This window comes from Equus caballus, chromosome 16 (assembly GCF_041296265.1).
Source record: "Equus caballus isolate H_3958 breed thoroughbred chromosome 16, TB-T2T, whole genome shotgun sequence".
NCBI classification, from domain to species: Eukaryota; Metazoa; Chordata; class Mammalia; order Perissodactyla; family Equidae; genus Equus; species Equus caballus.
This window is the reverse complement of record NC_091699.1, coordinates 79,680,200-79,694,840: the sequence shown is the minus strand read 5'-3', so window position 1 is coordinate 79,694,840 and position 14,641 is coordinate 79,680,200. Positions and strand designations below refer to the sequence as shown.

The following is a 14,641-nucleotide window of genomic DNA, read 5'->3' as shown; positions in this document are numbered from 1 at the left end:
TTCTTAAGAGTATACTAATTCTGTGCTTATTATTTAGCTATGTTATATTTATGAGCCACAATCGCTGAGTTTATTAAAAACTCTTATATTTTATCCAAATTATTACTATGATAAAAGAATATACGAATTCAAAAGCCATTTAGACTGATGTCAATGTATCCAAGCTGACATTCATAGCCACGATCTCATCTTTTAAAAAACACAGAAGGCTAAAGCAATTATCTTTATTTCTAGAGCTTAAATACAAATGCACTTCAGCATGAGGAACTAAGTTTTGTTACCATTCTTATTTGATACCACTTTGCTACGAACTAACTCCATTAATAGGTTTCTATGTAACCTCAGTACCTAAAAATTTCAATACCATTGCCACCAACTCCCCATAAAAGAGAAGAAGGAATGCTTTTAATTCTTTCAAAATAAAACAAACAACGCAGGAACAGAAAAATTTATCTTTTCTAAATTTACTTACTTAAGAACTTTAAACTCTTAGCTTATTATTGAGGATCGTTTCTCAAACTAGTTTAAAACTAATTTCTAAATAAAAATTTTAAATTATTTTTCTTATCCACAAAAATTGAATGTTTTCCATAAAAGACTGAAAGATAATTTTGTCAGCATTCAATTAAAATGGACAATCAATATCCAAGTAAGTTGAGAATTTCAAAATTGTTCTCTCACCTCTATTATTGCCTTCATAACCAATCCAGCTCCCTTTATAATTGCCATGGAAGGATGCTTTAAAATAGGGGGAAAAAGTATCACAAAACAAAAGAATTTTATTTCAACATATTTAGTTTTTGCTCTTAAGGAAGATATACAATTTTATGCAAGTTATAAGCCATAAAATTAGTAAAGGATATGTCTCAAAGTCAGATCACAGTTCAGTTAAAAATTTTAAGTATACTTACAATACAGCTTTACAGATACTTAAAACATAAAGAGTTTTTACGTTAGTAGGAAATGGCACTTATTTCAATAATACATATTACAATTATTTGAATGATAAATATCAAACAGTAAAGATAGTAAAATAATATAAATTGACATTTATAATAAAATTAATATAAAAATATGTCACATACACATATATATGTACATAATAAATACTACAGTATCATATGAAATAACAAATATTTTCAGTTGCTTATGAACAGCCCTACTAAAACTTATCTTATTATTTAGGAATTTGTTAAGAAATGGTAGCCTTGGATCTACAAGAAAGAAAAACAAGCTTTTCACTACTACTTTTTTTTTTTTTTTGAGGAAGATTAGTCCTGAACTAACTACTGCCAATCCTCCTCTTTTTTCTGAGGAAGACTGGCCCTGAGCTAACATCTGTGCCCATCTTCCTCCACTTTATATGTGGGACGCCTGCCACAGCATGGCTTGCCAAGTGGCGCCATGTCCACACCCAGGATCCAAACCAGCAAACCCCGGGACACTGAGAAGCAGAACATGCGAATTTAACCGCTGGGCCACCAGGCCAGCCCCTTCACTACTTCTAAGATGGAAAAGATGGGCAACAGACTCAAAGCACTGGTCAAAAGCCATCAACAGAGCTCTACATGAAATACCCCAAAATCTGTGAATTAAACATCCTAATATGATAATTTACTAGGCTGTATTTATTTATCAACATGATTACAGAAGCACACACATTATTTTAAAAAGAAACTGACTTAAAAAGTGGTTCTCTTAGAATAGTTGTTATCTGATAAGAAAAATACATGCTCTCACCTGAAAGAGTTTAAAGAGGGTTCTCCCATTGGATGCTACCATCTCTAAGAGCATATCGAACTGCTGTCCTTCCGTTGTCTCACTATATGGAGCACAGAGGGCGAAAGTAAGGAAGTCCAAAAGTGAACTAATAACGAGGGCACCAGTCCCATGATCCTGAAACAAAGTAACATATTACCTTGACTTATGATAGAGAGCTTCATTTAAAACATAGCAATAATGTGTTTCTGTTATTCTATACGTTAGAAGGAAACATTTAATTTCTCAATAGGAGATTCAAAGTTTGATGACTCTAAGAAGTACCTCTTTTCACTATGTAGCAAATCCACTGCTGAGTACATCTCAAAAGGAAAATAATTAAAATTCAGTCAAATTTCAAGAGAATAACCAAGACTCCTCAAATATGTGTAACTAAGATTTAATGCGTATTTGTATAAAAAGCGATCGTTGACAACACTTGCAAAACTCTAGCAATTAATTCATGTTCCTTCTAGATAGTATAGATTGTCCATCTCCAAAACTGTTACCAGTGACTGAGGAACAAAGATTTGGCTTTATATATATTTTAAGAGCATCTTAAAGAGAGAGAAAAAAAATAATCTGGAATATCATTGTAAAAATCTAAAGGCTTTGTAACTTATCCTTCCCAGATGAATGGATATAGTCCTAAAACAGAATATTTTATTATTAGTGACCAAGCTGAGCTGTGACTGACACTGACCAAAGCTGGGGGCTGCAGTTAAAAAAAAAACAAAACACTGTCCATGTTGCACTTCTACAATATCCTTCAATAATGTATGGTATCGCTCATTAATACAAATTTAATTATAACTTACCACATGGGAATTAAATTTCTCCAGTAAGTTTTCCAGAAACTTCTTTGAAGAGAGAAGAGAAGCTTTGTTTAGCTGTTCTTGTCTTAAGTCATAGTCATCATGCATGGGCTATTGATTAAAAACAGTGATAATTCATGAGCAGTCCCATGTGCTGGCATAACTCAAGTCATTTACAAAGAGTATTCATTAAATACTGAAAGGATTAAAAATCATAGCCTTTAAAGTTTAAGGCAGGAAGGAAACTCGTGATAAGACAAGAAGGCAGAAATGAGGATTTCCCTTGGGTCTGATGAGACTTCATAGATAATTTGCCCAACAAGTAACTGTAGATACTACTGCACAAGGTACTCTCGTCAAAGTCACAGATCTCCTTACAGGGCAAATGAAACCCATTCCCCACCCCCCCCAAATTTTATAACTTAAAATTGCAATAAAACCTAGCATTTAAAAAGCAAATACTAAAATTAGCAGCAAATAGTTTCTTTCTCTCAAGGTGATTCTCTTCTGACTGTTGGGATAACTTGAGAGTGTAAAAAGGATTCCAGCATGATAGTCAGGAGGAAAGATCAAATTCTAACTCCGCTACTGACTGCTCCTGACCTTGGGCAAGGTTAAGTTACTTTAACTCAGTCTCATTTTCCTCAGCTGTAAAGTGGGAATAACAGTACTTGTCTCAGAACTATTATGATGCTTAAATGAGATAATTCATGTAAAATAAATAGCCAAACCTAACATATAATGAGGACTCAATGTGTCTGTTTCACACTACTCTTATTCTATGTTCTAGTTATCCCATTAATTCTTTTAATGGAATTATTTGGAGTAGTAAAGATAATAAAATAGTGAAGATAGCAAGATTCACTTTTGGGAATAAATGCAAGGTTTTATACAAGTGATTACTTACATTTATTCTATACCACTAAGCTTGCCTAAAACATTGTATACAAGGAATAAAATCCTATAGACAAAATTGAGGTAAACCAAAAACTTCAATGTTATACTGAACCATTTGCTTCTCCCCCCATACAAGCTGTCACCAAGTTAGATCTTTACCTCTCAAATGGCTTTCAAATGTGCCTTCTTTAGCCCCAGCTTACCTCAGCATCGTTTCTCACATGATAATTTGGTCTACCCAACTCTAACTTTACCTCTAATCTGTAGTCCACATACCACCCATGAGCTTTCTAAAATTCAAAACTGTTGTTACTGCTCCTCTGTTGAAAAATCTTTCAGTTATTCCTTACTAAAGAATACAAATCTAGCTTCTTCATCTGAAACAACGGTTTTTTCTGACTGTCCCTAGCTGTTAACTCCTAGCCCCACGCGCCCCCATACACACCTTATGATCCAACCATATTTAATTATTTGCTGCTTCCGAAACATGCCTTTACATATGCTCTTTCCTTTCCCAGGAAAGCCTTCTCACAGCTGGAAAATACCTGCCTATCTTTCAAGATTCAGATCAAGTGTAACATTTCCCAGAAAGACTGGCCTGGAATCTTTCATCTTCCCGTCAACACAAAACCAAAATTAAGTGCTGCTTTTTAGTGATCCCATGGCCCCTATGACTTTATACTGTATACCTATGCTGACCTTATTAGACTGTCGGCAATTATGACATCTTCGTATTTCTAGTACATAGTACAGGGCCTGGTTTATAGATACACTAAATAAATGTTTATTTGAATAAATAAATGGTTATGAGAGCAATTTAGGAAATACAAAAACATTAAATTTCATTGGTTCAATAAAAATCTAAGTTTGTAGAAATCTAAACCATCAGTCAACTTAAGAAAAATCAGTTTCCATAAGAAAAACACTACTCACACACATGAGGGCACAGAGCATATCAACAGCTGCATGGATTACTCCATTGTTGCTCCTCTTGAGTGCTTTTACTACCTTCACTCCGAGACGTTCCCGAAATCTTGCGGAACAAAATAATAAGCGTGTAATAGCAATATCAGAGCATTAGTCTATTCTATTATTATTAAAATATAAGGTAATAAGTCATCTTAAGTTTCCATTACATTACTACAGCAATTATATATTTGAATCCCACCTCTGGGACCTATCCGTTTTCATAATAGTTTTCTTCTTTGAGGGGGAAGATTGTTTTTAAGGTTAATTAAAACTAAAAGGCAGGAAAAATAAAATTTAAAAAAATATATAAGGCATACAATTTCCTGTTCAAATTCAATAAAACAAGAGTCACTATGTATGAGTATGGAACCAACAACCCCCTTCAGTTCCACTTGCCTTTCTTTTTTATTTCTCATGAACAAAAACTACCATATTACCAAATAAAAGGTATCAAGTTTAGTCAGATATAAAGAGGTGAATTGTTGATTACTTGCTATTTTGAGTTGTTCAAATTCTCTAAAAGAAGTTAAGTTTCAGAAGATAACTTACTTTGGAAGCTGAGTGAAGGCTAGAAAACCAGCTTTGGAAGCCACAAGCCTCCTCACAGCCTGGAACTGACTCTCGAGTTCAGCATTTGAAGCAACAACTTCTCCCTCTTGGGACAATAATGCTGTTATGGCATTATTGATCAGTTTTTCTTTGTTTTCTGAGAAGAGACCCTAGGCGAAGGAAGAATATTTCAAAAAAGTTTCCACAACACAAGTTAATGACAATGAACAAATTATGATACAATTTATCTTACATCCTGTGTTACTGCATGCAGAACTCCGCTATATGAAATATTTGCGTTGAACCTGAATACAGCATCTGCAAAGTTACCATCTGTAAGGAGATGAAAAAGTTCAAAAGGATTTAGAGGTTTGCATTCCTAAAAATTCTTAAATTATTATTAAGTAGATGGATGGAAATGCAATTATCTTTAAATCAATACTTACTTGGAGGTGTAGCCAAGAATCTGAGATGAAGGCTCTCCACTTCCTCATCAACAGGCATGCTGAGTAACCCCCATCGCTGACCTTTATGAGTTGGTGTCATTTTTACACAAACATCTCTGTTACCAGAGGCTCTTACTCCATCCAGCAAACTTGCTAATAAAGAATCTCTAAGTAGGTTAAAAATAAAAAGGTTTTAGGATTGACAATTAATAGGAATTGGGACGCAGAGTGCAGCACAGGCCTTGCAGCAGGTAACCTGGGCAGGGGGAACTCTGAGTATAAGGAGAAGCACAAAAGAACAGGGGCTTCAGGAGCGTGGAGTTCCAATACCAGCTTTTCTCTTTGCTTCACACACCTTGTAGAAGTTGCTTAAGGACTGTAGCTTTAACATTTTTCTGTTGTTTTTTTATTTTAAGATTATTTCTAACAGTTTTACTGAGGTATAACTTTCAAATCACAAAATTCACCCAATTAAAATGTACAGTTTGATAATTTTAGTAAATTTACACAGTTGTGCAATCATTACCACAATCCAGTTTTGATACACTTCCATCACCCCAAAAAGTTTCCTCGTGCCCATGGGCAAAAAACTCCCCAGCCCAGGCAACCACTTACTGCTTTCTGTCTCTACAGTCTTGCTTTTCAAGAAACTTCATCGAGAGAATGAAAAGACAAGCCACAGGCTGGGAGAAAATATTTACAAAAGGTATATCTGATAAAGGACTATTATCCAAAATAGACAAAGATTTCTTTTGTTTTTTTTTGCTGGGAAAGATTTGCCCCGAGCTAACATCTGTTGCCAATCTTCTGTCCCTCCCCCACCAAAGCCCAAGTACATAGCTGTATACTCTAGTTGTTAAGTCCTCCTAGTTCTTCTATGTGAGCTGCCACCACAGCATGACTACTGACAGATGAGTGGTGTGGTTCTGCACCCAGGAACCAAATCCGGACCACCAAAGCGGAGCATGCCAAACTTTAACCACTAGGCCATCAGGCCTGGCTCAAAAAAGATTTCTTAAAATTCAACAATAAGAAAAACAACCAGATTAAAAAGTGAGCCAAAGACCTTAATAGAGACTTCACCAAAGAAGATATATACAGATGGCAAATAAGCATATGAAAAGATGCTTCATACTTTGTGTTATCAGGGAAATGCAAATGTAGAGATACCACTACACATCTATTGCAATGGCTAAAATCCAGAACACTGAAAACAACAAATGCTAGCAAGGATGTGGAACAACAGCAACTCTCATTCACTGTTGGTGGGAATGCAAATGGCACAGTCACTTTTGGAACACAGTTTGGCAGTTTCTTACAAAACTCAACATCCTCTTACCATATGATCCAGTGATCACATTCCCTAATATTTACCCAAAGAAGCTGAAAACTTAAGTCCACACAAGAACCTGCACACAGATGTTTATAGCAGCTTTATTCGTAACTGCCAAAACCTGGAAGCAACCAAGCTGTCCTTCAGCAAGTGAATGGATAAATAAACCATGGTACATCAGACAATGGAATATTATTCAGTGCTAAAAAGAAATGAGCTATCTCCTGAATTGCTAAAGCAATTCTGAGAAAAAAGAACAAAACTGGAGGCATCACAATCCCTGACTTCAAAATATGCTACAAAGCTAGAGTAATCAAAACAGCATGGTACTGGTACAAAAACAGGCACAGATCAATGGAACAGGACTGAAAGCTCAGAAATAAAACCACACATCTATGGACAGCTAATCTTTGACAAAGGAGCTGAGAACATAAAATGGAGAAAAGAAAGTCTCTTCAACAAATGGTGTTGGGAAAACTGTACAGCCACATATAAAAGAAAGAAAATAGACCATTCTTTTACGTCATTCACAAAAATAAACTCAAAAGGGATCAAAGACTTGAAGGTAAGACCTGAAACCATAAGACTTCTAGAAGAAAATATAGGCAGTACACTCTTTGACATCAGTCTTGAAAGGATCTTTCCAGACACCATGTCTTCTCAGACAAGGGAAACAATAGAAAGAATAAACAAATGGGACTTCATCAGACTAAAGAGCTTCTACAAGGCAAGGGAACACAGGATTGAAACAAAAACAGAACCCACCAACTGGGAAAAAGTATTTGCAAATCATATATATATATAAAGAACTCATACAACTCAACAACAAAAAATCAAACAACCCAATCAAAAAATGGGCAGGGGATAGGAACAGACATTTCTCCAAAGAAGATATATGTATGGCCAACAGACATATGAAAAGATGCTCACCACCACTGATCATCAGGGAAATGAAAATCAAAACTACACTAAGATACCACCTTACATCTGTTAGAATGGCTTAAAATAACCAAAACAAAAAATAACAAATGTTGGAGAGGTTGTGGAGAAAAAGGAACCCTCACACACTGCTGGTGGGAATGCAAACTGGTGCAGCCACTATGGAAAACAGTATGGAGATTCCTCAAAAAATTAAAAATAGTAATACCATATGACCCAGCCATCCCACTACTGGGTATCTACCCAAAGAACTTGAAATCAGCAATTCAAAGAGACCCATGCACCCCTATGTTCACTGCAGCATTATTCACAATAGCCAAGACGTGGAAGCAACCTAAGTGCCCATCGACTGATGACTGGATAAAGAAGATATGGTATATATATACCATGGAGTACTTCTCAGCCATAAAAAAGGATACAATCGTCCCATTCACAACAACACAGATGGACCTTGAGGATATTATGTTAAGCAAAATAAGCCAGATAGACAAAGACAATCTCTGTATGACTCCACTCATATGTGGAAGACAGACAAATACATGGACAAAGAGAACAGATTAGTGGTTACCAGGGGAAAGGGGGGCTGGGAGGTGGGCACAAAGGGTGAAGTGGTGCACCTATAATATGACTGACAAATAATAATGCACAACTGTAATTTCACAAGGTTGTAAACTATCATAACTTCAATAAAAAACAAAGAAATGAGCTATCAAGCCATGAAAAGACAAAAAGGAAATGAAAGAAGCCAATCTGAAAAGGCTACGTACTGTATAATTCCAACTATGACAATGTGGAAGAAGTAAAATTTAGGAGACAGTAAGAAAGATCAGTAGTTGCCAAGCTGTAGGGTGGAGGGAGGGATGAATCGGTAGAGCACAGAGGATTTTTAGGGCAGTGAAACTACTCTGTATTGATACTGTAATGGTGGATATATGTCACTATATATTTGTTCAAACCTGTAGGTTCATCAGTTATTCAAATGTACCACACTCTGGTGGGGGATGTTAATTATGGGGGAGGCTATGCACCTGTGGGGGGGTATAGGAGTTACATGAGAAATCTCTGTACCTTTTGCTCAATGTTGCTGTGAACCTAAAACTGCTCTAAAAAATAAAATGTATTTTAAAAAACGTTCATAGAAATGGAATCATATAATATGTAGCCTTACATGTCTTGCTTATTTTACTTATCATATGTTTTTAAGGTTCAGTTCTTTTTATGGTTGAGTAGTATTCCATCGTACAGATTCACAAAATTTCTGTCTATCCATTCACCAGGTGATGTATATATGGATAGTTTCTAGTTTGGGCTATTATGAGTAGTGTTATTATGAACATTCACATGCAAGTCTTTGTGTGGGCATGTCTTCATTTCTCTTGTGTAGATATTTAGGAGTAGAATTGCTGGATCATATGATAAGTATATGTTTAATCTTTTAAGAAATTGTCAAACTGTTTTTCAAAGCAGTTTTATCATTTTACATTCTCACCAGCAATACATAAGAGTTCCAGTTTCTCTAAATCCCTGCCAACACTGCTGTTCTTTTTGATGTTACCCATTTTAGCATATATGTAGAGGTTTTAATTTTTTTCTGTAATCACTCATGATTTTTTCATGTGCTATTTACCATTTATATATCTTCTCTGGTAAGGTGTCTATTTGAACCTTTTGCCAATTATTATTGAGCTATAAGTGTTCTTTTATATATTCTGGATGCAAGTCCTTTATCAGCCATATGTTTTCCAAATATTTCCCCCCATCTGTGGCTTGTCTTTTCCTTTTCTAAAGGAATAAACTTTGACAAAGTCTAATTAATCAACTTTTTCTTTTGTAAATTGTGCTTTTGGTATTATGTCTAAGAAATCTTTTCCTAATCCAAAGTCACAAAGAGATTGCTTTACTTTCTACATGTCAGTTTTACTGGGAATAATGGCACTTTCTTCCTTGGGCTACCACCAGGATTAAACAATGCAATGTACATTAGGCGCATGACAAACTCAAGTGTTGAGATCCTTCCTCTGATTAAAACATCTGCCCTATTTTTTTTCTTCAGAAGTTCTCTTCCCTGAATTCAGGACAGGAAAAAATATAACCTTTTGCTTGAGATGCCATTTTTGTTGACCTTAGATCAAAAACTCTAAGGTAAGAACTAGTTACTGGTCACACTACAGGAAGCGAAAACACTTCAATAAGGTTGTATTGTAGACAGTGGCAAAATGTGCCTGAGCTGGATCAACTAACTTAAAAAATGATTAAACTCTCAATCTATTCACAACAGCATCAAAGAACTACCTGGAATGTAAAATCTGCCAATCCCACAACAATGGCTTAGTATATGAAGGGAGATGCAGTCACTCTCAGTAGAACAGCATTCTAAGTCTGTTTACCTCACAGGAGGCGTTTAGGAGGTATAGCATCTCACAGGCTTTCACACCAACAGCCAAGTCACAGTAATATAAAAATACGCAGGCATATTCCACTGGAAAATTAGTGACTAGCTTAATGACACTAAGATAGAAAACTCTAACTTCAGGTGTGTTTATATTACAGTAACTTGTGGTTGCTACCCAAACAACATAACAATCAAAGTGAAATGTGCTATTTTAAAATATTTTAAAAGCATAAGTTACAGAAATTCTTTATTCTCAACATTTCACTTGAGATCAAGTCACCATTTTTATTCTCTTCAGGAATTTGAAAACTGAATGCAACAAAATAATGTCTTTCCTAAGTTACATAATTCTCAAGTTCTAGATTATAAATCTTTTTTTCTTCTTTGATGGAGAACTTTGCCTTGCACATACTAAGATCTCAAAAGCTTGATGAATTAAAAAAAATACCTCTCTGTTGAAGAATATTTCCGTATTTGCCCTTTTATAAATTCAATGGTAAAAAGTTGTGGATTTTCTGAGTCACAAACCAATGCAAATACCTAATGAAAACAAAACACAAGTTCAACAAAAGACGTTCAGTTTTATGTTCTTTCATTAGAAAAACTAACATCGTTTAGCTTACAAAAGTCAACACTTAAAAATGTAACTTGTTTACAATATCAGAATTTAAGAGCTGCTTAAAAGTCTCATTCAAATTTTCATACAATTATTGAATAAAAAATTCTATTGGGCCAGCCCCAGTGGCCAGTTGTTAAGTTCAGTACACACTGTTTTGATGGCCCAGGTTCAGTTCCCGGCACAGACCTACACCACTCTATTAGTGGCCATGCTGTGCTAGTGGGCCACATACTAAAAAGTAGAAGACAACTGGCACGGATGTTAGCTCAGGGCAAACCTTCCTCAGTAAAGAAAAGTTGTATTCATCGTATACTTGGAAAATAAATTTGCAATATTCTTTGTTCTAAAATCAATAAATATAACAATGCAAAGAATTAAATACAGAATCTTCCTGTTTCCAATCTTTAGACATGAAAAAATATTAAAATGGAAAGAAAACTACTGTAATTTATCAATAGGAAGAAATCTCATTTAAGCTAATATTGCTGAAACTTACTTCTCCTAAAGGCTTCAATGTTGCAATATTATAGGTTGCTGGATCACGTTCTACTAAACAGGTTTCTGTAAGTGCTAGAACTCTTTTTACAGGTTCCTTCAAACAAAATTGAGACATATTAAAAAGATATTGAAGAAAAATGTCAAAATCAGATGAATAAATTTTTATTTTTAACATATGGGTCTTACCGAATGTCTAGGTGATATTTTTTGGACTATAAACTCCGCTAAAGATGTAATGGATTCATCAGTGCTGTATTTTCCAAAGCGAAGATTCAAATACTGCTCAAATTCTAAAGGTTCTTTTCTGATCCGCAATGAAATACCTATGTAGTTGCCAGCATGATCTATTGCACTTTTGATGATTTCTTCTCTTTGCTCTGATGCAAATAAATGCTGCAAAAATTTTAAAATTTAAACAGTTAAGAGTTGAAATAACTAAAATGTGACCATATTGAATCAACTCATAGAAAAGAGACTGAAGCAGCAAATCTAGAGGAAAAAAGGTAGTAGATCTTATCAGAGGAAAATAAGCAGTGTGTTGTGGTTGAAACACTATTACTAAACTAAAATCACAAAGTCTGGGATATAGACCTTTAAAATAACTCACTGAACAGAAATCACCTCATAACTTATCAGGGTCTGGTTCTTATCACTGGGTAGAAAACAGCACTCTGATTCTTCCAAAAGGGCCCCCAGAGACCCAAGCCAAGTCCAGTAGGGGTGGTGGATACAATGTGGACAGGATTCCCAGTTTCAGCTGAGGTAGTTCTGATTTAATATGTTTTTACATAGTGGGCTTTCTTATAAGATTACCTTGCAGAATGTTTAAATGTCACTGGCCTATGCATATTACAAACCAACCTCCAAGAATGTCTTTACAAAAGTAAAGATAAGGGTAAGGTATTTCTACTTGCATTTGCTGCCTGGAGGACAGAAATGCTAAATGTCCTGGAAAAGGCAAGACTAGGGAGTCCCACACAAGAAAGAATTGTCCTGCCCAGAATGCCAATAGCTCCCCTACTTAGAGACACTGGATCTGATCATGTTTTAAAACCTGACTGTATTCCCAGCAGCTTATCACAGTCACTATGGATGCAGAAGTTACCAGATAAAGGTTTGTTGAATGCATTTGTCATGGTATCATCTCTGTACTGAAGTGATGCATTTTAGCTAGTGTCTTTTAAAAGGAAGAGAGCATGCTTATGAAATGGATGATTAAAATTGAAACTGCTTGATGCCATCATGCAATAAAAAATGTTGGCAACTGAGGAGTATCAAACAATTCTCATCCTTAATGTTTACCTTATGCATTGTAAAGCACGGCTGAATTACTGTTATACAATTATCCCGTTAAGGTCTGTCAGGCCATATTCCTGTAATTAGGTATATTCCCACCAAGGGATTTCTCAGTATAAATTTCCAGCACCCAGAGAAGAAGCAAGCCTTTAGACAGCACCACAACAGCAGGATTTAGGCTGCTGTAGAGTGGGAGAGGAAAATAATTTTCTCTTTGGTCCTCCATCTTTTGAGTGTAGCCTCAGAGGTAAGAAAATATCTAGATGTGTGCTCCTAGATGAGGGACTCCAGGATGGTACCCCTCATCTGGGTAAAGAGTGAAATCTTGGATGGAAAAGGTCTGTAACTCTGAAGAGCTAACATATTTTGCACATCAAATTGTTCAGCTCCCCATCATTCTTTTTATTGCCCTTTTGCTACCCTCTAGTCTCTTGTGTATCTGAAAGTTCCAGGCTTTCCCCAGCTCTGCTACCCAGGGAAGGAAAACTTACCTACAGAACGCTAAATCTTGGAGTAGTGTTCCAGGCCACTAAGGTAGCTACAGGAATTAAAATTCTCAAGAGAAATGATTCTTGAGAGTAAGTTCAATGAGCCTCTCCATGTGGAGACTCTCTCTTGCTCATCTTTGAGATGTGCAGTTTAATTAAGGCAGGCAGGATGTTTCTTATAAAAAAGATGATCAACATTCGACAGCTCAGTTTCTATTACTGATTAACAAACAGGGTACCAGCATCTTAAGTGGCTTCTGTTGTACCTCCCAACTTACATATGATTCAGAATTTCAAGACAAAAACACATGATGAATTCCAAATTTGAAGTTTCAATAAATACTCAGATTTCAGATTACAAACAGCTGGGCAAAGAAGGGAAGACTGTAAAAATAAGAGATTTTAAACTACTTTTCCAAAGAAAGCTTAGAAACCTTCAGTTAAGACATTAATATTAATGAAAATAACAATTGGAACCACCATTTACTGAATAGTAAGCCATGCACTATGCTAAGCATTTTACATAAATTACATCACCCGATTCTTAAAAAACAAATAAACAACTATGACCTACATATTAGTCTCCTCATTTTAGAGAGCTGCAAATTGGGATCCAAGCTCAGGTGTCTTTGACATCACAGCCTGAACTCTTAATACCATACTTCCTCCCAGAGGGGAGGACTCAGACCAAATTTCAAAGTGAAGTATACAAACTCTGCTTTCCTTCAAATGGGCATGCCCCTTTTTAAATAACTTTTTAAAAACACTACTTACCAATCTACTAAATCCTCCATAAAGTATACAAAACCCTCCTTGATAATCAGAGAGGTCCACGAAGCCTTCAATATTTCTATAGTCATACGAACAGAGGACTCTGTTGGTTGCAGGATTAATTTGGTCAAAGCCTCCAGGAGTTACTTCCAAAATGACAGGTTTTCTGGTATCACTCCAGTGATGCTTATAGCAATTATATCTCTAGAGAGAGAAATAGTATTATTTTTAGGTTCATATTTAAGCTTACCATAACATAAAGTTACATTTAATCTATCAGACACTGCTAAAACAACCAAAAATCTAAACAATATTATAAACATTTAGGGCTACTATCCAAATTGTTAAAAACATCATTAATTTTAGCTATTTGGAGGCCTGTGTTTATTTAATTAAGAATGTTCACTCTAACTGAAGACAACACAGTCATGCATCGCTTAACGATGGGGATCCATTCTGTCAAATGTGTTGTTAGGTGATCTCCTTGTGCAAACATGACAGAGAGTACTTACACAAGAGAAAAAAAAAGGAAATCCTAAATAGAAATGTTATTCTGAAAGAGCTTTATTGGGGAAAAGATTTCAACTTTTGTTGATGGATTCCTTTAATCCCAGTGAGACACAGAAAAGAGTCAGGTCACTTTTCAGGAGGTTATAGTATTCCATTTAAACAACCTGAGTTGGTGTAGCATATAAATGTAGATTTTCTTCCTACACACAGAAAAGCTGAGGTCTCAGTTTGACCCTAGGCTTTTCTAATCACACGAACAGAAAGCTATCTTTAGAAGTTTGATGGTATTAGCAAGTAAAATTCCATTTAGATGATAATATTCCTTTGTAAATTAAAGTATCTAGTATCAGAAATAATTAGA

At 35.5% G+C, this 14,641-nt stretch overlaps 1 protein-coding gene across 2 annotated transcripts in view; it reads right to left on the bottom strand.

Moving 5' to 3' along the window:
• DNAJC13 (DnaJ heat shock protein family (Hsp40) member C13) overlaps positions 1 to 14,641 on the bottom strand; it is a 110,397-nt gene that overhangs the window by 64,061 nt on the left and 31,695 nt on the right. For both annotated transcript variants that reach the window (XR_011427033.1, XM_023620933.2), the window contains exons 6-16: positions 13,774 to 13,974; positions 11,402 to 11,608; positions 11,214 to 11,309; positions 10,547 to 10,638; positions 5,435 to 5,601; positions 5,242 to 5,321; positions 4,989 to 5,158; positions 4,404 to 4,503; positions 2,577 to 2,684; positions 1,741 to 1,896; positions 682 to 738 (exon numbers count right to left, since the gene is read on the bottom strand). Coding sequence is in view for 1 of the 2 variants with exons in the window: in XM_023620933.2 (XP_023476701.2) it covers positions 682 to 738; positions 1,741 to 1,896; positions 2,577 to 2,684; positions 4,404 to 4,503; positions 4,989 to 5,158; positions 5,242 to 5,321; positions 5,435 to 5,601; positions 10,547 to 10,638; positions 11,214 to 11,309; positions 11,402 to 11,608; positions 13,774 to 13,974 (1,434 nt within the window). In the remaining variant the exon portion in view is untranslated. The remainder of the gene's footprint in view (positions 1 to 681; positions 739 to 1,740; positions 1,897 to 2,576; positions 2,685 to 4,403; positions 4,504 to 4,988; positions 5,159 to 5,241; positions 5,322 to 5,434; positions 5,602 to 10,546; positions 10,639 to 11,213; positions 11,310 to 11,401; positions 11,609 to 13,773; positions 13,975 to 14,641) is intronic.